General features: G+C 42.2%; 1 protein-coding gene across 2 annotated transcripts in view; it reads left to right on the top strand.

Moving 5' to 3' along the window:
* C2CD3 (C2 domain containing 3 centriole elongation regulator) overlaps window positions 1–26625 on the top strand; it is a 604078-nt gene that overhangs the window by 192519 nt on the left and 384934 nt on the right. For both annotated transcript variants that reach the window (XM_085623335.1, XM_085623334.1), the window contains exon 19: window positions 18785–18957. In XM_085623335.1, coding sequence (XP_085479461.1) covers window positions 18785–18957 — 173 coding nt within the window. The remainder of the gene's footprint in view (window positions 1–18784; window positions 18958–26625) is intronic.

The raw sequence follows: 26625 nt of genomic DNA, 5'->3' as shown, positions 1-26625 counted from the left end.
ACGGATTTGGGTACACAAATCCGGTCTGCACTGTTTAGCAGTGTATATGTACTGTTTAGCAGTATATCAAGTATTCCGAAGTATCTAGTTATTGTCGAGAATTCTGCTTGGTGATTAGTTATGCAGACTGTCATCATTGTTGGTCATTTTTAATAATGTTTTATGTTCAATATTTAATGTGTTAAAATGTCCTGCATATTGTGGTATGAGTGATTGTTCATTATTGTGTTTTTCGTATTAAGTGTGTTCAAGACCAGGTATCAGATCAGTTGTCAATATGCCGCTCTTTTCGAAGTTAAGACAGATTACTACTAGAAAAGGGGTGCTTGAAGAAGCAGTTCCTATTCCTCCTAGGGACACTCCAGGGCATTTTATGTATCACAAGCATGGCTTAGATGCCATATTATTTCTTGATTTATGGGTAGATTATACCAAGGGATTGCCAGAAAGTCAAAGGTGGCCCGCAGCGGGAACCTGGGATGCAGAGTGCATCATGAAAGTCGAGGAAGAGTTATGGAAAAGAAAAGTCAGACAGTCACAGAAAGACGCTGTTGAGTTATGGCGTAAAGAATCTCATAGACGTACAGAAAAAGCACGTAGACAAGAAGAGAGGATTAAAGAAAGTTCAAATAAAGTTCAAGAAAATCTATTAATTGAGGAAGGTATCCGAGTGAAATCAGAACAAGTAGATAGACAAAGAAATGCCCTTATGAATGGTATGTATCCCCTTCTAGCCGAAGGACTACCTAAGGCTGCTCCAGAGATGCCAAAAGACTTGCCACCGCCATTATTTCCAATTAAGGTACATCCTAAAGGGCATCCCAGAACTGCAGAAGATGTTTTTCTTTCTTCATATCTAGATGACGCAGCTCCCGAGTATGCTAACCCCGCACCACATAGACCGTCTGGCGGAGGGGTTCAACGTCAGGATCAGGTATCTGTCCCCGTGCAACAGCAAGTCCCGACACAAGCTTCGGCAAGCACATCTGTTTCCGCATCTGTCTCTGCAATCGATTCTACGGTGGTGTCCACACCTATAGTTGCTGTGTCACGTTCGACGAATCCATTCACACCCGACGCCCCAGATGGGGCCACGGGAGGTGCTACCAATACTTCTACGCCACCTAGAATAAATAAACTTGTTTTTCAAGAGTCAGCGCATTCACGTACACCCAAATTCGTAAGTGAACGTGCGCTTAAGGAACTTCTTATAGATTGTAGATATGACCCGGTGGTCGGTAAAGAAGACGAAATGGTCCTGGCATCATTACGCATCAGACGAGCCGCAGGGTATTTAGCGAAGTTACCAGGAATGACTACGCATCTAGATAAGATATACCATTTTGTTCAAACAGGACGAGATCCAGAATGTATTAATAGAGCTATGGAATTCCAGAAAGTAGAGATACAGGGGGAACTGTTACGTTTCCTCATAAACTGTGTGATCAGAAATCAAGACCGACCGGGGGTAGACCCGAATGCAATGCTTATTCTTACAAGATGGAGCCAGAATATATCAGAAGGGAGACACGATAAGCAAAACTGTATAATAGCCATGTGCCGAAAAATCCGTAAAGAAATAGAGCGTATTCATGAAGAAAGATTGGAGACAGACGAGTTCGAGCAAAATGAAGTGTCCGAACCAGGGGATTCCGTGAGACAGTCAGAGACCATAGCCTATGTAGGAAAAGGAAGATCCTGTAATAATACTAGATGCTTTTCTGATCCCATACACTCTGTATGTCCAAATAATAGCAGAACGTATCCGACGCCTATAATAAATCTGAAGTCTCCTGAACATTTGTTTCAAGCCGCAGATAAAATACTCCGAGAACGAAGGGGTTACCACCTCCTCGATTCCAGGGATGAGCAAGAATTAGCCAGATCAGCCGTCCACTGGATTGACAGTCCTGAAAAATACGGTGATGAGACCGTAGCACACACGTTTTTTAACCTCAGTCCAGATGAACAACGTTTAGCTGGAATCTATATGATTCAGCAACTCCTTATATTATATAAGAGCCAACATGCCGATCCTGGTCCTTTACCTGATATATTAACGGAACTACTCGCGAACAGATGGAGAGGTTCTAGTAACAAGTTAATTAAAGAAATATTAGTGTCACGTAAACAGTACGTCCTTTTTCTAAGTCCGGATTCTTTCTCGCTGCCCAGCAAGGAAAGAACGCCGTATTATATGGATAGACAAAATCCCTTACGAGAAGTGCACCCAATAAAAGGTGAAGACAATCAGTTTCACCGTGTATTTGTATACACACCCATAACAAAAATTGAATTGTTAGAAATGAAGAAAGTAGTACCCAGTCATGACAAAGACCCAGCGGGTTTTCACCGAGAAATTAAGGACATGTTACTGATGGGAGAGTATACCTATCCTGATATTATGACGATATTAAAGGTACTAATGCCTGCTGGCATTTATGAAAAACTGAAAGAAAAAGAGTGGGAAGTGGGAGACCAAAAGATAGATTGGACAGCATTAGAAGCAGAAGAAAGGGCCCGAACTGCAGGTTCAGGGCTCGGGGATAAAGTTAAAGCATTACCTGGTTTACTAGTACAAGTACTGCCACGTTTATTAACTACGAAAAAGGAAGATTGGGGTGCAATCTCAGCCTGTAAACAAAAGCATGATGAAGACACAAGTGATTATTATGCCCGATTTGAAAAATGTTTTGGTATAAATAGTGGTATAAAAGCAAGTAGTGAGTCGTATCCACATTTATTTGTGACAAAATTAGTAGAAAATGCATTGCCTCCAGTGAAGAATAGAATATTGAAATTCGAGAGTACCTGGCAAAGTAACACTCCGTCAGAAATGCTACAAATGTTACAGTATCATCACAATAGAATTAGAGATGAACAAGAACACGAACAAAGACGTATGAAGGATACAAAAATGAAAATGCTAGTTTCTCAGACAGTACCAGCGGATGGTCACAAAAAGGGTGTGACGCAATCCGGAGGATCAGCAGTTCCTGTAAAAGGAACGTGCAATTACTGCAAACAACTAGGCCATTATGTACACGATTGTCAAGTCCTGAAGCGTAATATAGCTATAGGTATTGCAAAAGAAAGACCACGACCACTGAGACAGGATCAGAATGAACAAGGAGCCATGCAGCATGGACAGTCCATGCCAGCTCAGCAACAGTCTATGCCAGCCTCACAACAACACATACAGTTTGTGCCAGCTGCACCACCGTTGCCTGCTACTGCCACACAAACCACAACACGACAAATGTATCAGACTGCACAGTATGAATATCCCGAGTATCAGCGTTACGCATGAACTAGCCTAGAGAGGGAAGTTGACCTACCCCTTATTGAGATTCCTGTAGATCAAGAAGGACCTTATGTACATAGTGAATTATTAGGTCAAGACAGGAAATTCTTACTCGATACAGGGGCAAGTCGAACAACAATAAAGCGTAGTGAAGTTCCAGGGGCACCCCTCTCAGGCTCTCAAAATGTTTCCCTTGGTTTTTCAGGAAAGCCTATTGTTAATGAGGTATCACAGCCACTTCCACTTACGATTGGTCCCTTGACACGAACTACTGATTTATTACTTACCAAATCTTGTCCAGAAAACTTGTTAGGAATAAAGACATTAAAAGCCCTAGGGGCTATTATCTGTTGTTCTCCGGAAGGAGTAAGATTGTTTTTACGTGATTTTAAAGGTCATTATGTATCCAGAGACATGGATCGCCGATTACAGACTTTACCAGCACATCTATGGGCACAAGGCCCTACTGATGTTGGTTGCATGAACATTACACCATACCGAGTCACATTGAAGGCAGGAGTGGTACTACCACGAATGCGACAATACAAGTTACCGCAAGATGCTGTAGTGGCTTTGCTGAAAATCATTGATGAGCTAATTGCCCAAGGAGTAGTTGTAGAAACAGACTCCAATGTATGTAATTCACCGATAATTCCGATTCTTAAACGAACTGATCCTACTGCTCCGCCAGTATATCGATTGGTTATTGATTTGCGTGAACTAAACAAGTGCATTGTGCCACAATTTCCTGTGGTCCCCGATATCTCATCATTATTGACAGCAATTGATTCCGAAGCAACATTCTTTACTGTAATTGATCTCAAGAATGCCTTTTTCAGCGTCCCCATAGATCCGGAAAGCCAATATTTGTTCGGATTCAGTTTAAATGGGCGCAGTTTTAAATTCTCACGCGCTCCCCAAGGATTCACAGAAAGCCCCAGCATCTACAGCCAAGCACTGAAACGAGAACTTGACAGTATACACATGCCAGTCAATACTGCACTGCTTCAATACGTCGATGATCTGCTGATCACCGCCCGAAGCGAACCCGAATGTGAAAAGGCTTCTCTGACAGTTTTACATTTTCTAGCCGATAAGGGGCACAAGGTGTCTCCTTCTAAGCTGCAATTCTGTGTCCAGCGAGTTATTTATCTTGGTCACTCGCTGTCCAAGGAGGGAAGGCAGCTTACACCAGATCGCATCCAGTTAATTGCTAACATGTCAATACCCCAGACACAAAAGGAGGTGCGGGCTTTCATAGGCCTCACGTCATATTGCAGGCAGTGGATCCCTCAATATGCATTCCTAGCAAAACCACTCATTCAGTTGACAACACAGGAGGCAGCCACATCGACTGAACTCCCTTGGACTCAGGAACATACACAAGCTTTTGAAAGCTTAAAGAAAGCTTTATGTCAAGCACCTGTTTTAGCGACACCATGTTACAGCAAACATTTTACACTTTTTGTTACAGAACGCGAAGGTACTGCCTTGTCAGTACTCACTCAGGAACAAGCAGGATCACGCAAGCCATGTGCTTATTTTTCCAGTACATTAGATCCCGTAGCTCAGGCTTTGCCTGCGTGCCTGAAATCAGTGGCAGCAACAGCTTTAGCAATCAGACAAAGCGATGCCATAGTGTTAGGACATCCATTGACAGTACAAGTACCACATGCAGTAGAAGTTCTTGTGAACCGAACGCAAACACAACACTTGACCATAGCAAGACTTACCGGTTATGAACTGACCTTGTTTCAGCCACACATAGAGATCCGACGTTGTAATACATTGAATCCTGCTACACTCTTACCTGTAATTGGAACAGACCCACTAGCTCATGATTGTGTTAAAGTTATTGAAATAAAGACGAAACCTAGACAAGACTTAACAGACGTTCCATTGTTAGATCCAGACCTGACTTTGTATGTAGATGGATCATGCATGAGAACAAGCACAGGAGATTTAGTGGCCGCGTATGCAGTCACAACAGACACTGAAGTTATTGAAACAAACTGTATAGATACTTTGTCAGCCCAAGCAGCAGAACTTATTGCTCTAACACAAGCCTGTATTCAAGCCACAAATAAGAAAGTTAACATATACACTGATTCACGTTATGCATTTGGAGTCGTACATGACTTCGGGGTGCTTTGGCGAGAGAGGGGTTATTTAACTTCTCATGGGACCCATATTCAGCATGGGTCTCTCATTCATGCTTTGTTAGACGCAATCCATCTGCCCACTGCTATATCAATTATGAAATGTAAAGCACACACGAAGGTTACTGATATCATTTCTCAAGGCAATGATTTAGCTGACAGAACAGCTAAACAGACTGCTCAGACTCGCACATCCGACATGACAAAGCCAATAGTTCAGACACCAACACAGTGTATGACAATTAAGGATCCCGCACTTGACATAATTGACATACAGTCACATGCCACAGCAGAAGAAATAAAGAAATGGACTGAACTAGGAGGGATCCAAACAGATCAGGGATGGATGACGAAGGAGAAATCTGTATGGTTTCTTCCTGACTCTATGGTCCAAGCCATTATAGCTACAATTCACAGTCCAGCGCATTTAGGAGAGAAAGCCATGCTAGATAGCATTCAACACATTTGGTTCAATAAACATTTACGAGCAGCAGCTAAACAAAAAGTCCGTACCTGTATGATATGTTGTCAGTTCAACCCAGGAAAAAGTGTCCCCGTAGAGCAGGGTGGATTTCAGACTCCTGATCATCCTTTTGAAGTCCTCCAGATGGATTATATCCAGATGGAACGATGTCGAGGATTCAAATATGTTCTTGTAGTTGTCTGCGCTCTCTCCCGATGGACTGAGGCGTACCCAGTATCAGATTACACTGCCCCGACCACTGCCAAGCAGCTAGTTCGAGAATTCTTCCCACGGTACGGTTTACCACGTGTTGTATATTCAGATAACGGCCAGCCTTTCTCATCCGAATTAATGAAACATGTCTCACTTTTGTTGGGATATCAGTGGAAGTTCCACTGTGTCCGACACCCCGAGGCAGCAGGTCTCGTGGAACGACATAATCAAATTTTGAAAATCAGATTGTCTAAAATATGTAAGGAGAAAGGTGTTGACTGGATAGTAGCCTTACCAGTTGCACTATTTTACATAAGAATGGTAGCACACTCTCGAACAGGGCTATCCCCGTATGAGGTGATCTTCGGCAGACCACCAAATATGTGGGGGACGCCTATACCACGTAAAATAACTGATGTTGATTGTAATATGCTGACAGATTACTTGGCTTCCTTGATGTCTGCACTACAATCTTGTCGTTCACAGGTAGCTGCAGCTTTTCCTGACAACACTGAGGTGAAACCCCATGACATAATCCCGGGTGATTATGTCTTCGTGAGGAACTTTGACAGAAAGACTCAACTGGAGCCCAGGTGGAAGACACCTAAGCTAGTCCTGTTGACCACAAGAACAGCCGTGAAGATCGAGGGCCGCAAGGGCTGGATTCATTCAAGCCACATCAAGAAATTTCATGGACTATCCTCGGATATAGACACTGTGCCCTGCACTCCCTCACAGACTGATTCAAAACTTCCCTTTGTTGAACCGAATGACTCTCAGAACTACAAATTAAAGCTTAGGCCCAAACAGTCGAGCAATTTGATTGTTTAAGTCCTCTCCAAGGTGAAGCGGTTGAATTGTCTCTGACATGTATCCCTTGGACCTGAGTAGAGAAAATACCCGGAAAATGTTGAAACGACAGGCGTATTGTAAATCACTGCGTAGCTACTGTATGGGGACATTATTAATTCTGTTTTTATTAAGTCTTTTAATAATTATTACGAGTATGTTGTTGCACATATATTACCCTATTTCTAGACATGTTTATAATGTTGCTGCTGAACATTCTTTTAGTGACTTACCTCCGCATGAATTATCTTATAGACTTGCGCTGCGCAATAACACTTTCATTAGTATGTTACATCATTCCCATCAGACTAGTAATGCCACCAATTGTTGGGTGTGTGGCCGACTCCCTCCCTATCAGAATAACAAAGGAGTTCTGCCTTTCTTTCCCCACCCATTCACACATAATGGCTCCTGTGGAGCATGGTTTAGTTTACTAAATTCCATAGACTCAGACACAGCAGTTTATCAACAACATTGGATATGGGGAAATCTGAATCTAGTTTTATTCAAAGTCTGTTACCCAGATAAGGAGGGTCACCCCAGTAGAACAGGAACTGATCTAGAAAATGAAGTGTATGGATTAGGTAATTTTACACCTAATCTTATGATTCTGAATGTCAAATCCGAAGTGGAACTAATTCTGCCCACTATGTCAGTATTTCCAGTTAAGGGTGAATTATGTGTAAGAAAAGTTGGTTCCATACATATGGGCCATAGCAAATGCGTTACTACAGTAGAATATAGTGATCAGGGTAAATCTTCATTTAGAGCTTCTCGCCATTCCTACTTTATATGTGGTCAGACCGCATATATGCGTCTGCCTCTAGATTGGGATGGTACCTGTTACATAGCATTTCTTTTGCCACCTGTTTTCCTAGCTCCTCCTGATTATTATCGAAATGTTCATTTAGTACACAATAGAGAGCGAAGAGATCTCCCAGTTGTCGATTATACTGAGACGGCATGGGACAAGTATGTAGATTTCAATAAAGGTATCTTTCCCTATATAGGTACAATATCAAATAGTAAGCTGATACGTAGACTAACCAAGACTCTTGAAGCTGTAGTGAATGAGACTATAGCCGCCCTAGGCAATCTGACAGAGGAGCAATCGGTGATGAGAATTGTTGTTCTTCAGAATCGTCTTGTCCTTGACGTCATCCTGGCCGATAGGGGCGGAGCTTGTAGGGTCATCGGATCCAGCTGCTGCATATTCATACCAGAAAATTCGCCATCTGTATATAAAGCTATAACACGCCTTCATAAGATTGTGAGCCAGAAACACGAGAATCCAGGCACTTGGACGTGGTCCGGGTGGTTTTGGAGTGTGATATCAGCCTGGGGATGGAGTGTTCTGTCCTTCCTAGGTATTGGCCTTCTTATACTATTCAGTTGCTGCCTATGCCTGCAATGTGGACCAGCGATCTGTGGTCTGTGTGCCACATCGTGTATTCCACCACCAAGATTTCATTCAAGATCACGGAAGAAGAAAGAAGAACAAATGATGCTATATGAACAGATCAATGGATTGATGAAGATTGATATCTCTTGAAGGGCAAGTAGGGGACAAGGAGGGAATGTGGAAATATGGATTTTCCTGGTCAGTTATGTCCCCTATCTTGGACCCCAACGGTTCTATGTGCATGTCACAAGTACATGTATGTTTCCCTCCAGTTCCAGTTTTGATGACGCAAACACATGTGCGCCCACCATCAGCCTGTCCTCTGTCAGATCCGCCAACAATGGGCTGGATATTTGATTCCTAAGTATGAAAGGCCACCGACTTTATATGGCTAAGTTACTCCATTTTTACAGTTCAGGTAGAGTAGGCCCGATTCTGCCCTCAAAGCCTTTCCCTGCTCTCTGTCTCTGACAGCACCAGTTTGAGCCCGCATCTGTATCCATGAACTTTGTCCTACTTCCTGTGCAGCTAACGGTGCCTGCCTCGGCCAGTTTCGCCTGCCTGCCAAGAAGCTGTATTTCACCTTCGAATTATCTATTTTGCTCTTCAGCCGATGCATTCCTGTCTAGTAGTTTGGGTAAACATTTCCTTTAGCTCCCAAGCGAAGGGCTCGGCCTTTCCGTCCTCATGCAAGTAATTCATAGCCCTGTTGCCATGGAAAGTTTCTGCCCCTCGCATCTCATATAGACACTTAGACGCTTGAACACGCACTCACAGTCAGTATAGAATAGATTCTGTCCGAGAGTCCTTCCTTGTGGATAACATAGTTCTTTAAACATAGGATGTTAGATATGATTTGGGATTAGGTTAACTTGACCCCCCAGACTTTTTGTCTCCACATGTAGAGCTAAATGTCAAGCCCCCTTCACCCCCTAGTTGCACGTCAATTACACGTCATGCTGCTGCGCGCGCATCTATGTCAAGTATTATCTTATAGATCCATCTATGTATGATAATCATAGCCAATCATGTTTCTTTTTGCTCCTTATTACGCCCAGTTTCGGTTACGTATTTACTGTATCTTTCCTCTTATCAATTGTTACGCCTTCTATATTGGTTTCATTGTAAATGTATGTCCTATAAAAGCAATTTCCTGTCAATAAAGTATTGTACTTCACTTCCTGAACCCCCGTGGTGACGGAACCTGAAGGCCGCGACTCGAGTCGGCCATTTTGGAATAAAAGCCCATTCAGAAACCTCTTATACCACGGATTCTGCCTCTTATTATTCTGAGCTATTTTATTTTAGATTCCGTATGAAATTCAGTCCAGGTAAAAGAATATTTACCACAGATTGACTCTCTGAAGATCACATCAAAATAAAATCAATTAAGCTCAAATGTTCTCTGCAGTGAAAGTGATACTTAACACTGGTTCATAAGAAAAAAATCCAAATGAAACTTCATTAAAAGTAGATTGAGAGAATTACCATGGGGACTAAGACTGGTATGGGTAAAAGCATCCCCTTCTTGACCTGTTAGACCACAAGACACTAAAGGAGAAAGTTGACAGTGGCAAATATTAAAATCTCCCATCCATCTAAGAGATAGAGGGCAGCTGTGGCTATTAATAAAAGCAGTTTTATCAAAGCTGGACGAACCCGAAGGTGTTGGTACAATCACTGAGAAGCAGTGATAGAGAACCCACTAGGTTAGTTAAAAGGCCCCTCACACACCAACCTGGTTGGTGTCATGCTTCATCATAGGGGCCCCAACCGGGTGGCCGAGTGCCTCCCGGTTGTGCTGCGACGCCTGGCTACAGCGGAGCTGGTGTGGTGCAGAAGTGTGATGTCGTGAAGGCTTAAAAATATCTCTGAGAGTCCTTGCCGAGGTAAATTTATTATTGCCGGCTCAGGATATATTAAAATTAAACTATGTGGTGCAACTACGAAAGAGATTAGTTTCTAATAGTTGTATGTGTGGTAGGTCTACATGTTTCAGCCCACTTAGGAGTGTCAGCGGCTTTCGTCAGGACCAGTGTGTGGTGAGTGGCAAAGTGAGGAGTGCCACGTGATTAGTGAAAAAATAAAATAGTTTAACATAACATAGTTTAATTTTAATATATCCTGAGCCGCCAATAATAAATTTACCTCGGCAAGGACTCTCAGAGATATTTTTAAGCCTTCACGACATCACACTTCTGCACCACACCAGCTCCGCTGTAGCCAGGCGTCGCAGCACAACCGGGAGGCACTCGGCCACCCGGTTGGGGCCTCTATGATGAAGCATGATACCAACCAGGTTGGTGTGTGAGGGGCCTTTTAACTAACCTAGTGGGTTCTCTATCACTGCTTCTCAGTGATTGTACCAACACCTTCGGGTTCGTCCAGCTTTGATAAAACTGACCTATACCACAGGGGATACGGACGTACCCCATGTCTCCCTAGCTCCCTCATTGATCTCTATATTAATAAAAGCACCCAAGTTCCTCATGTATGGAATTCATAATATCAGTAGTGTTTGAATTATTATAATACAAATGTATAAATAAAACCTTGCTTGGACAAAAGTTGATCAAAGTTAATTGATAATAAGGAGACCTCAGATCTGAGCAGACTACTACCAGGAAATGAAAGAGCTAATAAGGTGATCAAACCTCCTTTAGCCCTACCCGCGCATACACGAGTCTCTGGAGTAAAATAGGATATAAAGCCACCTATGTGTTCACAGGACGTGACCCAGGTTTTTTGGCAGCATAAAACATCATAAACCTTGATAGCTCTCATCCAATCAGGATTAGATCGCTTAGCAGTCAACCCTGCGATATTCCAAGTGGCGAGTCTGTAAAAGGAGCTTGTTGAGCCATACATTTTGTTGGTAATTCAGCTCCTGTTACCAGCACTTGAATCTAAAAATGTAGGAGATGGTTTTGGGGTCTTTCATTCTCTAACCTGTTAATAGTATCAGTCTTTTTGGCAATTGTTCTCTATCAATCTAAAAGGTATGGTTGAGATAGGAATTTCAAAGTTATTAGGAACAGGAATGGAAAATGTCCCAGGAGGAGGCAGCTCATTGCCCAGATTTCCTATGGAAAATGAAGTCCGAGAGCAAACTGTTGCCCTATAAAAGTACCCTAATTGTAATGCCTCAATCCTACTTTTGACACTTGTAGGGTAGTTAAGCCTTAACAAAAATGTTATAAACAACAAATTAAGTTTTGAAGCTGATAACAATGCAGTCTCTGTTGCCAGGTTTAGGCCAACTTCCCACCCATGGGATTCTCTGCACCATTTTAATCATATCATTTAGCTGTTCAAATTCACTGAGCTTCCCATTATGCCATTGGTCCACCTTGTTGACAAGTTGATTGTGCTTCTCAATTTGCTCTCACCTTAGGTGAGTGACCCACTTGGTGTAGGGTGTGGCTACCGGTGGCAAATGGAGAATTGATGAAATCCCTGCCGTGGCTTCCCGATAATTATTACTAGAGATCTGAATGGGGTTGTCACAGACTATTATTTTTATTGACGCAATGTTTCAGAAGAAGTCGTCGGGGAATGAGGATCCAATAGGGCTTGAAGCTCTGGTTGTTTAGGAGCACAGTTAGTGACAGTAAACCCCCATTCCTTTGGAGAAGAAGTACAGGTGGCTTTTTTCAAAAGGGCAATTACATGGGAATTACGGTGGTCTTCCTGCAAGTTAAACTTGGGTGCTTAAGTCATTGCTCAAAATATACCTCATTTTCGAAAATCATTTCTGCAGTTGCACTCGTGCATGTGTTGGGAACCGATTTGCCCTTGCCGCGAAGAGAGCTTTTTTTTCCTCTTTTTCTTTTTGGCTGGCGGGAAAGAACATAGGGAATCTGTCACAGTTTTATGAACAATCTCATCCCCCAAGGTGTCTAAAGTTACGGATGAGTTCAGGACACACAAATGTGTCCCTCTCCTACCGGCTGATGAGCACGATGCTCCAATATTTGATTTCACAATGTCATCCCCTTTCCTGGTCCGTATCCCCCATTAACTGTTTTTTTCACTGAGCTCAGATGTTCTTCGACTGAGCCAATTTTTTGTTCAATGGCCCCCATAGTGTTTGTGTGATAACTTACTATAGAGTTGGCAAGAAGATTATCCTTGCTATTAGATGTAGATTTCCTCATTGCCATTGTGATGCGTTTCCAGGTGCAAAGAATTGGGGAGCTGAAGCCAAGGAGGGTGGCCCAGCCCAGCCTCTTCTGAGCTCCGACGGGCAAGAATAGGCCCTTTGCCCGGGATGCGCCCCAACCAACAGTGTCCCGAGGGGCCGTTTAAGGGTGAAGTCCTGCTGCCCCGCCTTCTCCTAATGGTGGGAAGCACATAGGCAACAATGGATTTTGGGCAATGGAACTGCCCAATGTGAACCAACACATCCGGCGCTGTGGTGTCCCAGGGTGTGCTTTAAGCATGATGTCTCGCCACCCCACCTTCTCCTCATGGCTGGCAGGAAAGGATTGTGGGCAGTGCAGTTGCCTCAATGTGAACCAGCGTGTGTGTGTTTTAAATGTTATTGTCTCTTTGAGGACAGCCAGCACAGTGCTAGATATGGTTCATGATGAATTTCAATCTTCTTGCCTCAAATTGTTGTCCTGGTTGATAGGTTTTGCAAAGCTTTTCTTGCCTGAAAAAAAGCAAGTTCTCTTAGTCTAAACAAAAAAACCCTAGCGCCGGGGTATCTGCAGCATTGCCAATCACTTGGGAAAGCAGAATGTTTTTGGTAGCAAGATATAACAGCTTTATTCTACTTGTTAACTGACAGGTCTTACTTTCTCACAGATGATACAGAACCCTGTCTCTTCAGGCAAGCTGACCAGGGGTCTGTATTGCTACCGATCAGAATTACCTTGTTTTTTAACATTCAAATAGTTATGGTCCATCCTGTTCCACATTAAGAATGGCTGAAGAAACCCAAGGACTGAACATGGATGATAATGAGCGGGTAACCGAAAAATACCTCTGGTGGGTGCTGTACATAGTGACATGGTCAGAAGATGTAAGATTTGTTGGACCTAAACCTTTGCCCGTTTGTTATTTATCTTTACCTTTATTTGAGTGAAGCTTACAGTATCTCACCTGTCCTCTATGTGAAAGAGATGCTTTTACTGTTGTGTCCCTTTTTGTCCGATTCTGTGTGTGTAGCACGATTGTGATGCAACTGCCTCTGCTGGGCCATGTGCATTACTTGAAAATGTGTTGGCTTGGTGTCCTTACAGAAAACTGACAACCATACGCATACAGTCTTGGCCCACCTCCAAAGAAGTTGTCCAGGCCAACCGAGGCAACCCAAAATTTAATCTTGGATTGATAGTTTTCCACTTCAGAGAGCACGGGGGCTAGCAGTTCAGTCTGGTCCTTTTTTGATGCTGAATGTAGGAAGCCCACGGACGGCAGGAATCTCGGGACGTTACGTATTGCGGATCGAAGGATCTTATCATGGTTCCTTGAAATTCTGAACAGATTGGATGTTTGACGAGAGCGGAGCATATGAGCTTGCAGAAACTTTCATATATACTTTTTTGGAGATACTTGTATGGATATCCATTACCTTTGGATTTGAGACAGCAGAGAATCAGCATTTCTCGCAAACAGGATTTCTTCTTCGCTAATCGTTCAACTTTGTATGAAACTAATCACTGGACTCTATAACTCTCCAGGACTTTGGAGAATTTAGGCCTTTCTACCATCCGAATACCGCTGAATAAGCTTTGATATACTTCCCTAACAATTTATGGGAAATTGGATATCTGGATTCCCTAAAAGAATTCTTAGGACTTCGGAGGACCCAGGGGACCAGGCCTACTTTAGCCATCCCTATCATCTTCTGAGCACCGGAATTAAAGCCTTGAGGAAGTCACGGTGGTGACGAAACGCGCGTTGGCTGTTTCTGATACGACGTTCTACGTGTCAAGATCTGTGTCTACAAGAATTGCACAAAATGAAATGTGTACATCAACATTTTCTGACATGGGATGTAACATGTTAGATAAATCGCTTTGTGTCTAACAATTATTAAATCTGTGTTTACAGCATATACTTGTACGTTTCGTAACATTTTCTATATCAAGTGGTTATCTCTCTACATTACTTGGTGCTTGCAGTTCATGAGATTAATTTCAACAAATGTGTTTGGCTTTACTTGATTAGAGTGCCGGGGTTTCTTTATGTGTTTGTGCTACGGGCCATGTATGACCTGTTTGACTGATATCCGTGGTAGTGGGATATCTGACCTCGAGTTGGCACCTATAAAATATTTGTTCCATAACTAAGTGTATGTACTGTATCGAAATGCCTTATCATCTGACTTAATTGTTTATGTGATTGTGCGACTCAATATCCACCACTACCTTGTGTGTTGGTCAGGCACTGTACATAGTGACATGGTCAGAAGATGTAAGATTTGTTGGACCTAAACCTTTGCCCGTTTGTTATTTATCTTTACCTTTATTTGAGTGAAGCTTACAGTATCTCACCTGTCCTCTATGTGAAAGAGATGCTTTTACTGTTGTGTCCCATTTTGTCCGATTCTGTGTGTGTAGCACGATTGTGATGCAACTGCCTCTGCTGGGCCATGTGCATTACTTGAAAATGTGTTGGCTTGGTGTCATTACAGAAAACTGACAACCATACGCATACAGTCTTGGCCCACCTCCAAAGAAGTTGTCCAGGCCAACCGAGGCAACCCAAAATTTAATCTTGGATTGATAGTTTTCCACTTCAGAGAGCACGGGGGCTAGCAGTTCAGTCTGGTCCTTTTTTGATGCTGGTAAAGACTGATTTGCATATTGTTCGCCCTCATCTGAAATTGTACGGATCAGATGAAAAACGACAGGCTCAAATCCTGCACATTGTAATTCCTAGTGATTGGTGATTCAAGTACCTCTATATATAATTTCCTACCAAGTGAAGAATACAAATCCCTTTGAGAGGCTAAAGTAGCGTTTCACAACAATACTCATTGTCTTCTCATTGGTTTTAAGGAACTCCAGTTCTGTGAGTGGATGATACCCCTAGACTGGTTTGGTCATGAGATGTTGCTATGATTAACTAAGATCTGAAGCTTTTTTGGTGTTTTTTTTATATGCTCATGATAACCTATCACGCCTTCTGTATCTCTTTGTTATATGCTTTCACTGTATTTGTATTCCATCATCCCAGAACTCGTCCAAGTTTGCTGGCTGCTGTGGGTGTCAGTTTCTTTATAGAGATGTGGCCTAATCCAGGACTCACTTAATTTTGGGTTGTAAATTTTGACACAGTGTATCTTAAAACAGTCTTTGAAGCTTATTGAATGAATTTTAAAAGCTGGGTTTAGGTACTTTATACTGGGGCCTACAATGATTTAGTTGTTGAAGGTCAGTTCAAGGGATGTTTTTGTAAAGGAACTAAATGGGTAGTATGCAGAAATAGTGGCTGGACCATGGTTTTCAATGGTTGGAGTTGTTGTCCCTAAGTTAAAGGTGAAAATAAAGTTTAGCGTCTGTGGGTAAGGAAATTGAATAATTGTATGAAATCTAAAGCCCCAAGTAGTGGGTCTTCTCCCTTGTATGTCTTTTGCCAGATCTGCCTATCACATGTTAAACATATGAGTGAATTTGGCCAGTGCCAAGATCTTTTCCAGGAGAGCGGATTTGTGCAATGGTCTGCAGCATATTAGCCCTTAAACAAAGAACGTGATTACTCTGTCAGAGACCATTACATGTTCAAGTGTTTTATGTAGGTATAAATAGTCCATTTGCATTTATTGCCTTGATTACTCTGCTTCTCCCAGATTCTGTTCCTTTATTTGAAGTTTGTGCTGAGTTTGATGGTTCTTGTACTGTACATGTCTGCCCAACTTTTCTGCTCTAACAAATTTGAAGAGGCTGCATTTATCAGTTTTTGGCTATCGTGACATCACTTCGTTCATAAATACTGGGTTATAAGGTGTAACTCTCCTGTGTGATTATATTTATTCTTGGGTCATCTTTGGATGTCAAGTCTATGGATACTTAAAACATGCGACTGAAGGACACACTGCTGGAGAACTACTCTTGCAACTAAGTACCCTTTTCTGCCTCAGTCAGATATGGTGCAAGTGGGGAATGCTCTGTCATTTAACCTGTGTTTGGTGGTCTGGCAGGGAAGCGTTCAAGCCCCAGTTCTTTTTCTCTATATTATTGTGCTTGACACTGCATTGGCCAACAGTGGCTGGGACATGCCAGTAATTAAGAACAAGCCCATCACCATATTGCTCTATGCTGGCAATGCTGTACTCCTATCAAGAACATCAAATAGCCTGAAAATCCTGTTGGACATCTTTGTAGACTTTATGGACCAGCTGAATTTGGAGTCAAATTTATCAAAATCATATCATGGTTTGTGGTCCTAAAAATCGCAGCTCACACTGCCTGTCCCTTAAGGGCAAATCTATAGCAAGGACTCAAGAGTTTCCTTATCTTGGGGTTACCTTTGACACGTTGATCCCTTAGGTCCTTTGTATTCCTATGAGGAGACAGCATTTTTCACAATCTGTTGGATTTTTATGTAATCTATCATGCTCTCTAGGCAGGAAACCAACTGGCCACCTTTTGAAAGTTTACAAAAGGAAATGCCTCCTGACTTATGGTTTGGGAGTTTGGGGGGTATAGATATGTCTGTTGCTTGCAGATTGAGGAAGACAGGGGCTGTAGGCGCATGAGGAGCCTCCCTGTGAGCAGTCTCCATTACCTTGTACACCAGGAGCTTGGCCATGACTATGTGGAGGAGCAGATCAACTTAGCTCCTTTCTTATTATGGTGTTCAATTTGTTGTAACACTTGTGCATCGTTCAACAAAGACAGTACCATAGACTGTCTATCCAGTCATCTGGGTTACCAGACTCCTTGACTTTGTTACATTAAGGGGCCAATTACAATACGGCACGTAAAGGCCCCGACCTTTGGTCGGAGCCTTTAGGGCCGCATCATAATGAGTCGGTCGGATTCCTTTCCGACCGCCTCATTTTGATGGAGGCGGTCGGAAAGGAATTCGACCGGTCATTCCGGTTGGCTTCCGACAGAATGCGGAATGCGGCCTGTAATCTCAAGGGCGGCTTTTTCAGCCCTTGAGATTGCAATGCACGATTTCCGACATGGTTTCCATGCCGGTCTGTCCGACATGGAAACCATGTCGGAAAGCGTGTTAGGGGGCCCCCAGCAGGGTCCCCTTTTGTGCATGGCTTCCAGTTGGAGGCTGAGGGGGCACCTATGGTGCCCCCCCTGTTGATCCCTACACCTTCTGGGGTGCAGGGATGAACTGCACCTCATATTTCACTATGGGAGCATTCATTACGGCCGGTTTACGGCCGTAATGCATGCTCCCATAGTGAAATATAGGAATGCGCCCGAACAGTTTTTGGTCGCATCCTAATGTGACGGTCGGGACAGACAAAAGGGTGTCAGTTGGTCCCATGATCGAGTCGGTGTCGGGTGGAAGTGACATCGTAATGTGTCCTAATGTCAAACTGTAACAAACTTGGTAGGCCTTCAATTTTCTCAAGACATTTGATCTGAACAATACAGCTAGAAGCTGGCTTAGAAAAAGTTTCATGGATCACAGACAACGCAAAAGGGGTATGGTGGAGTTGTTAAAATCTTATACCCAAAAATATATTTTGATCCAAACCACCTCTGGCATAGAGCCGTATCTGGAATGGGTGACTAATACATGGGACAGAATATTCTTGACAGGATTTAGATTTATGTCCATTGGATGGTAACTTTGCCTCCCCCTGGGCCAGTATGATTCTGCTGCCATTTTAAGTTCTCCATGAAATTAATCTTCCCCGCAGAACTTGTTACATTTTGTATTTTTGTAATATATTTTACCAACCATTAGTTTTAAGTCCCTGCTCTTAAGAGTCTTAAATTCACAAGATCTAAACCTGCTATGGTATGTTTTGTACTATGTATTTTTCTTAAACCGGCTTTGTCACAGAAAATCATTAATCTTTTGAGCAGTGGGTGGCAAAATTATCCTCTTTTCACGTTCATGAATTTCAATCAGTGATGTTTAAATGTTGTAATGTCTTGGTTTATGATTTGTTTGTTTTAGAGCTTAACATAGTGCTATTTTTGCATTGCGTGTGCTTTCATGGTTATTTTTTTATGATCTAATAAAGCTAATAAATGATGCATGATACAATACCTTTTTCTGCCTAGTTATTAGAAGTAGCTTAACTTTGGATTGTTATCTTCTGTTTTTCAAGTATCAGTGTATTTTAAGGGAACAGTTTTGTGGCTGTTGTGATGTTTTCTTTTCTTAAAATGTATTAAAGGATTTGATGCAGAGTATACATTTAAAGAAAGCACCTTATTAATTTTGTTTCCTGTTTCATATTGCAGGTATTATTACCCTAATGTCAGAGACCAGATGGTGGCCAAAGGGGTTTTACCTCTGTCCAGGTTGTGTGCTATGGTGACCATGCAGCACCGCGAGGAAGTGGGAATACAAACATTTAACCTGCCCCTGACGCCTAGAGTTGAGAGTGCTGATGAATCCCACCCACATTCCTCGGGTAATTAGAAACAGGTTTATCAAGAGCAGTGGATTACCCAGTTTTTATGCATACTTGATGCAGCTGACTCCATCTTCACTCCTCCAAGAATCAGCCTTTTTTAAAAAAAATGTTTGATTGCAGTTTGGGGCAGTTCAAGCCATTTTGAATTTGTGTTCTGGAATAGTAAAGTTGGAAGGGGCCTTATGGTTTGAGATTTAGGAACCAACACTAAAATTATATCTTATATTTGAAGACTTCAGTGATGAAGATCATCTGGCTTCTTAACATTGATGGTTGCTATTCCAGTAATTACCTTCTCTGTTTTTCCTGCTATATGCCCAATTATTTTTTTTTTAAGTCTTCTTGTGAAAACATTTTTTACCTTTAGCTAGCGGTTTTACTCACTGCTAAATGTGATTTATAAATACACTAAAAAGTGGAAATATTATGGAGTAATCAATTTTGCATCCAAAGTGGATTTTACCATTTCGTATAAGCTTGCTGGTGGGCGTTGAAGCATTTTACCACTCAGCATTTTAGACCTTTATGTCCTGAGCCCGGGCATTAAAGGCACACCTCTTGCAGGTCTGTGAAATCTGATTCCTGCAGTTATGCCACATCTTGAATCTTGTCATTTTTGGTGCCTATATAGTTCCTTAACACAATGTGGAAAACTTTTTGAGTCATCGCAAAACTGAAAAAGTCTGGCGCTAAGCTCTGAATTCACATTGGAAGGCATGCAAAGAAAGGAACTGATGTCAGTGAGCAGAGAGGTGGGGCTTACATGCAGCTCCGCTCCATCACTTCCCTGGCAGTAAAGAGTCAACATGGAGCCGCATGATGCCAACTAGCAGCACACAGGAGGTCTCCAGATCCATTGTGACCCCAGGGATAGATTATAAAAGGAGGAATCTACAGTTAGATAGAGCATCCAGAAAGAGCCTTATATAAGCTAAGTAGTTAGTTGATTAGAAAGTGGAAATGAAAAGTCATCAGTAGAGTTTATTCTAGTCTTCCACACCTATGACCCCTAAAAATCTTTTGTGAGTTAGTATCAACACTCCAATGGGAAGACAAGTGAAGGAATTCCTGCAGAAAAGAGGGGGAAGTACTTGAGACCAAACAGTCTTTATGATCCTCCATTCTACACACTCCCACCTATTTACTAGGTACTAGCACCTGGCACTCCCTTACCCTACTCCTCCCAAGCAAACATCTGGATGGACAAGTTTTACCTTGTTTAAGAAAGGAACCCTTCTTTCTGAGAGATGTATAATGATTAGGATTGATTGGGGTCCTTAAACCTAGAAGACACCTATTGTCCATTAGCCATTTAAATGGGGCATTAATAGTTATTGAGATTCTGCATTACCGGATCTTCACTAATAATGATCAACATAGAATATTCCCACCTATGTGCAGGGACCCCATAACACCTGTTTGTTATAAAGTAAAAATCAACGCCGATGCCTTCTAATTGGAGGTGAAAAGTGCCATTTTCTAAAGTGCATGTCCAACCTCTTTAGAACAAATAGGCAATGTTTTTCTGATATTTTTCGTCTGTCTGGCAATAACAACTTTCATACCATGCAAAAGGCAACATTACAGCGTCTAGCAAAACATGCTGAAATGTCGGATTGATCAGAAGTGTTTAAGTTGCAATGTCAATTCCTATGAGTGTTCTCTGCTTCACCCCTTAGGATGTTCTGTAAATAGTATATTCAATATGGTGAAGGAGAAGGCTTTGTCTTGTACCCTCCTTTAGGAAGAAAACAAGTACCATCGGAGAAATGCCATAATTGTTAGGTCTCAGCTACCAGACTGCACAAGCTGCTTCTTTATGAAAAGACCTATTGTCAGCTTACCGTGGAATTAGAGCCCACCAGTTGGTTACTAAATCAAAACGATTAAAAATGCACCTGCGTCATTTCGTAGGCTAACGCTTGCGTAGTGTGTGCACCTAGAAAATGGCACAGCTGCATCAGAGGCTTTTTTCCCTCCACTTTAGCTATGCTGAACAGCATTGGGGATGCTGTACAAAATCTCTACAAACCATTGGCAAAGTTAATAGGTCCCAAAGACCAATTTGCATTGCCAGTGCTTGTTTTTTGTTGTGGTTTTTTTTAAAGCAAGGCTGTTCTTAACTTTGTGTGGGTTCCTAGCCTTTTGTCCAGTGCTTGGTTGTGAATCTGGATTTGGTTTTGTGATCCTGTAACCCTTGACGAAAAGATCCTTTTCACAGTTCGATCCGCTTAGCGATAATAGCTTTTCTTTCTTTGGTGTAGGGTCATCAGTTGCAGGTCCTGATGTACAGATCGCATTCTATTTAAAAAATGAGAGAAGTGGGCAACAGCAATCCTTGCAGGTGGCTGATGGATCTATGGTTTTGGACTAGTTGGGATAGTGGTATCACCCCTAATAAGAGTAGACAGTGATATCAGACACACTCAGCAGAATGCCGTCCAGCAACCACAAATGGCAAGTTAACAGTGAAGCTCTGACAGGGATTGTCTGTTTGGAGAATTGCATTGGTGGACTGCTTTGCCAATGATGTCAGTACCTGCCCTGAGTAGAAGCTGTGGAAGACCCTTCTGTCGCATCATGTTAGAAAATGGATCTGAGGGGCTACTGCCTGCATATGTAAAGGGTGAGAGGAAGACTCAGAGACTTACATTACCTTGTTTACAGTCCTAAAACACAGTTATGCATCAAAATAAAGGATCAACACTAATTTGAAATAATTATACAGTGTACTTAAACTATCGAAAATGCAAAAATAACTAAGTGATCAGTTGTGAAAAGGATTAAGAAAAGAGAGCTACATGCATCAAATATTTGGTTATTAATTACCAAATACGAACAGCAGCACATAGCTTCTCAACCAGTAAGGTAGAGCATTGTAGGATTTTAGATTTATAAGATTTATAAAGCCAGCCACAGCAAAATCAAATGAATTTTCAACTTCCTCCTATTATTTTCCTGAGGAAAATGAGGAGATTGTTCTGGCGTATAGACGTTGCGCTACAAAAGTAGTGCATTCTGGGATGTGCAAAGTATTGGTTAAATAGTGCTTAATAGGAAGTGTGCAACCTCAGCCAATTGATGTATGGACTCAATAATGACTTAATTTTCACTCCTAATGTTTATTCAGTGAACAGTTTAGCCTTAATTCCGAGTCTGAAACAGAGGTGCTTTTTTCAGTCGCCAATTGTTCTTTATGTTCTGAAAGATTTGTAGAACTAATTTCTGCCTACAGCTATCTTTTTTCCCCCATAGGAAAGTGGGTTATTAGTAGGTGGGGTTATTCGCCCTCAGCTAATAATAATAATACCACAATGCCTAACGGGTCCTGTCGGTAAATGAATCCTTGCTCAACCCTGGATAGCTTAGCAAACGAGCAAGCATGCTTAACTTAGGAGACAGGTATGTGTAAAGCATTTAATACCACCAAAACAGTAAATAAGTAAAAGCCACAACACAAAAAAATCCAACTCCAATTTTCCAAAATAGAGAATATTTTCATCTTTTAAATGACACCAAAACGACAGGAATCCATAGAATTTTTAAAGATGAAATCAAACATTGTGCATTCTAGTGCCAACAAGCTTAAAGCGCCACTTGCACCTCTTTGGGCTCGCTGGACCGGAAAAAAGTCAAAGTTTTAGGCCGACCGCAATAGAACGGGTTGGGTAGGCTAGGGGCTAAGGTCCCAGTCAAAAGATTACCTTTGGACTTTGTCTCTTTCTTGGAGCTTTTCTTTCAAGGACGTGTACAACGGCAGGCCCTTAGATTTCTGGGATCCAAAGTTTGAGTCGAGGACAGCAGCCACATACAAATGGACCTCTTTAGGGCTGTAACATGATAAATACATACAATATGTAAACCAGAAACACAATCAGTGCAACAATGTAAACATACCAGATGACAAAGACATTACATATTAACATAAACCACCACAGAGATGAATGTACTTCACTGGCCACTTGCTTTGTGTTTCTCACTATCATGTGGCGATCTAGACATGCGAGTACAAATCCAGATCCCACTCTATACTCTGTTTGACATATTTCTTATTTTTTATTTATGAGTAAATGTCAATAAATATATGTGAAGAATTGTAATACGTGGTTGGAAAAAAACTGTTGGAAAGAATACAAAAAATGTAGAAATAAAAAAAAAGAGTGGGATCTGGATTTGTTCTAGTCGGTTTTATTCCAGTGTGAAAATACTTGCAGGGTGGGAAGACCTTGTTGATTATTTGTGCTGCTCTCCCCCCCCCCCCAATCCCCGTCGTCCTGAGCCTGTTCTATGCACATTTATAAGTGATGGGGGGCCCTTTTGCAATCTTTGCATGGGCTGTACACAATTGTTTTCTAAGAAGAAATAGCACAGAGGTAGTGTATCAACACACAGGCTGCACATGATTACGTTTCACAGAAGAAAGGCAGCAGATATTGGATATCAACACACACACTGCTCATGTATCAACACACAGCTGCACAGAAGAAAGGCAGCAGATGTAGTGTATTAACACATGCTTCACATGATCGATTTTCACAGAAGAAAGGCAGCAGATGATGTTGTGTAGTTTACATCCTACGGTAGGAACTGCATGTTTGTGGACAGCATAACCGTTGGTTGTGTGCCAGACTGATTCATTGCACCCCTCAGGATGTGTCGTCCTGTAGGCCAGCTAGCGCACAGTGCCACCATAAGTACCTCTAAACCTAGGCAGGTACCAAATGGTTCTGGCAGCCACTGAACATGACAACCCTGATCCCCCAGGAAGCATGGTAACAGATCTAGAACCTTTTTGCTCAGTCACTTTTGCTATATTCTTCTCCGAGAAATATACAAGGAATACACAGTGGGACGGTTTTAATATTTATTGACCAACATGATTTTTTATAAAATAAATGTTCTGCAATGATCAATAGATAGAAGCAAGTGAAAGTTATTAAGAGTACACGGACAGTGAACAGAATAAAAAGTTCCACCATTGTTCGAAAACAATGTATATATGCAAGCATATAAAACAATATAGAAATCTGGCGTACTCCTACTATGCGTCCCCTAACCTAAGTGTCTAGGACATGTGTATATGTCCTGCCAAGAATCCCGTACTGGATTATCCAACCCTGTTACCTAAGGGGAAAGAATGTAGGTCCCCGTCGTGGTCACAAGCTGGTCACCAAACATAGAGATATCAGCAGGCTGCCAGGCCGAAGCATCAGCATGTCCCGACCTCGCTAGTGACAGCAAAGCACTTCTGTACCAACACCAAGAAACTGATGTTTATTTATAACAAAAGGCATCCTTGCCTTGGGCTGAGATCTTGATCAGGCTGCAATTGTTTGTGAGTTATAGATAGTTATGTCGCCATATGTAAGAAAACAACAAGCACATTTGTACAACGTATGTAAAAACCTTGTACATGGTGTCAAGGTAGCATGATAGTGTTTTTGCGAAGTTGGTTCTGTAAGCAAGTATAGTTTTCAAGAAACTAATCAAGATTGTCTCGGATGCAAATTTGTGTCAGAAGTCATCATGTAAAAGTGAAGGCAACTTTAGGAAAGACCTGTGTATATGTAAAATGGCAGTGTTTCCCTCCAGGCCTCACTGGAACATATGACAATGAAGGGTATCAACACACTGGCTGTACATGTATCAACACACAGGCTGCACACAATTGCTTTTGACAGAAGAAAGGCGCAGATGTAGAGTATCAACACACAGGGTCCACACGATCACTTTTCACAAAAAAAAGGCAGAAGATGTATTGTAACAACGCACAGGCTGCACACGATCGCTTTTCACAGAAGAAAGGCAACAGATGTCGGGTATCCATACAAAGACTGCACGTGATAGTTTCACAGAAGAAAGGCAGCAGATGTAGTGTATCAACACACAGGCTGCACACAATCCCTTTTCACAGATGAAAGGCAACAGATGTAAGGTATCAACACACAGGCTGCACACAATCACTTTTCACAGAAGAAATGAGCAGATGTAAGGTATCAACACACAGGCTGCACACAATACCTTTTCACAGAAGAAAGGAGCAGATGTAAGGTATCAACACACAGGCTGCACACAATACCTTTTCACAGAAGAAAGGAGCAGATGTAAGGTATCAACACACAGGCTGCACACAATACCTTTTCACAGAAGAATGGCGCAGATGTAGGGTATCAACACACAGGCTGCACACGATCACTTTTCACTGAAGAAAGGCAGCAAATGTAGGGTATCACAAAGGCTACACACCACAGATTTTTACAGGGAAAAAAGGCAGCAGATGTAAGGTATCAACACACAGGCTGCACACAATACCTTTTCACAGAAGAATGGCGCAGATGTAGGGTATCAACACACAGGCTGCACACAATCCCTTCTCACAGAAGAAAGGCAGCAGATGTAGTGTATTAACACATGCTTCACGTGATCGATTTTCACAGAAGAAAGGCAGCAGATGTAGGATACCCACACACAGGCTGCACACAATCCCTTCTCACAGAAGAAAGGCAACAGATGTAAGGTATCCACACACAGGTTGCAGACAGTTGCTTTTCACAGAAGAAAAGCATCAGATGTAGTGTATCAACAAACAGGCTGCACACGATCGCTTTTCACAGAAGAAAGGAGCAGATGTAGTGTATCAGTATAGGCTGCACACGATCACCCTTCAGGGAAGAAAGGCAGCAGATGCAAAGTTCCAACAAAAAGACCACACTTGATCACCAGTTGTAGAATAAATATTCCAGAAGGAGCAACACATGGACTTTAAACGGTTATCTGTCTCTGATTTGTTGACAACCCTTAAGGTGCTGCACACAGGGGTGGGTGAATGGGGGTTTTCACTCCGTAGTAATAGGCTGCAGCTAGCCAACTTCGGAAACCACTCTGAAGGAGACTGGTGGATGACCTGCACAGCAGCTCTAAGGCTTGCAGGCTCCTTGTCTCCGTTCTCTTCACAGCAAGAAGGCCTTGCTGGCTGTCAGACTAAACCACAGCAAGTTCGCTCCACACCTGGCAGTCTATCTTTTTGGTGTTTCAGCAACAGCAAAGTTTCTTCTCAGTGTTCGGAAACTGCCCTAACTTTAGAAGGAAGACTGCCAAGGATTCTGTTTCTCTGAGCACAGTGCATGTGTTCAGAGCTCCTGGAAATAGAAGCTGAAGAATGGATATGCTGAATGGGCCAGCTTATATCCAGTCTTCGGAGCCCTTGGTCAGTGGTAACTGTATGATCAAATTCTAAAGTAACCTCAAATGTTTGAGGGGAAAATATTGCAGCAAAATACATTCTCCTATAATTTGTATTGTTGGATCTGTATAGCGCTTACAACTCCTATTCTGAGCACTGAAGTACTTACCCAGATGTATGTCGAGCTACACCATATAGGGTGTGTAGAAGTGTTTTATCTTTTTTTCTGCCGGTGAGGGAAGAATTTTAATATCGTGTGTGATGCCCATCAAGGTGTAGTTACAGTGGTATGGGATGAAGAGCTTGCCATGACATAGGGAATGTGAGAGATAGGTGTACAGTTTATAGTTTTGTGGTACACTGGCTGCTGAGATTAGCTCTGCAAGTATTTATTATATTTGTCCATTTTTGCTGCTCAGCACGAAGATGCGCCTTAGAGTGACAGTTCACGCTTTACAAATCAATAAATTAAACAATGCTGA

Source organism: Triturus cristatus, chromosome 8 (genome assembly GCF_964204655.1).
Source record: "Triturus cristatus chromosome 8, aTriCri1.1, whole genome shotgun sequence".
NCBI lineage: Eukaryota > Metazoa > Chordata > Amphibia > Caudata > Salamandridae > Triturus > Triturus cristatus.
Note: the sequence above shows the minus strand (reverse complement) of the source record. Positions and strands in the feature narration are given on the sequence as shown.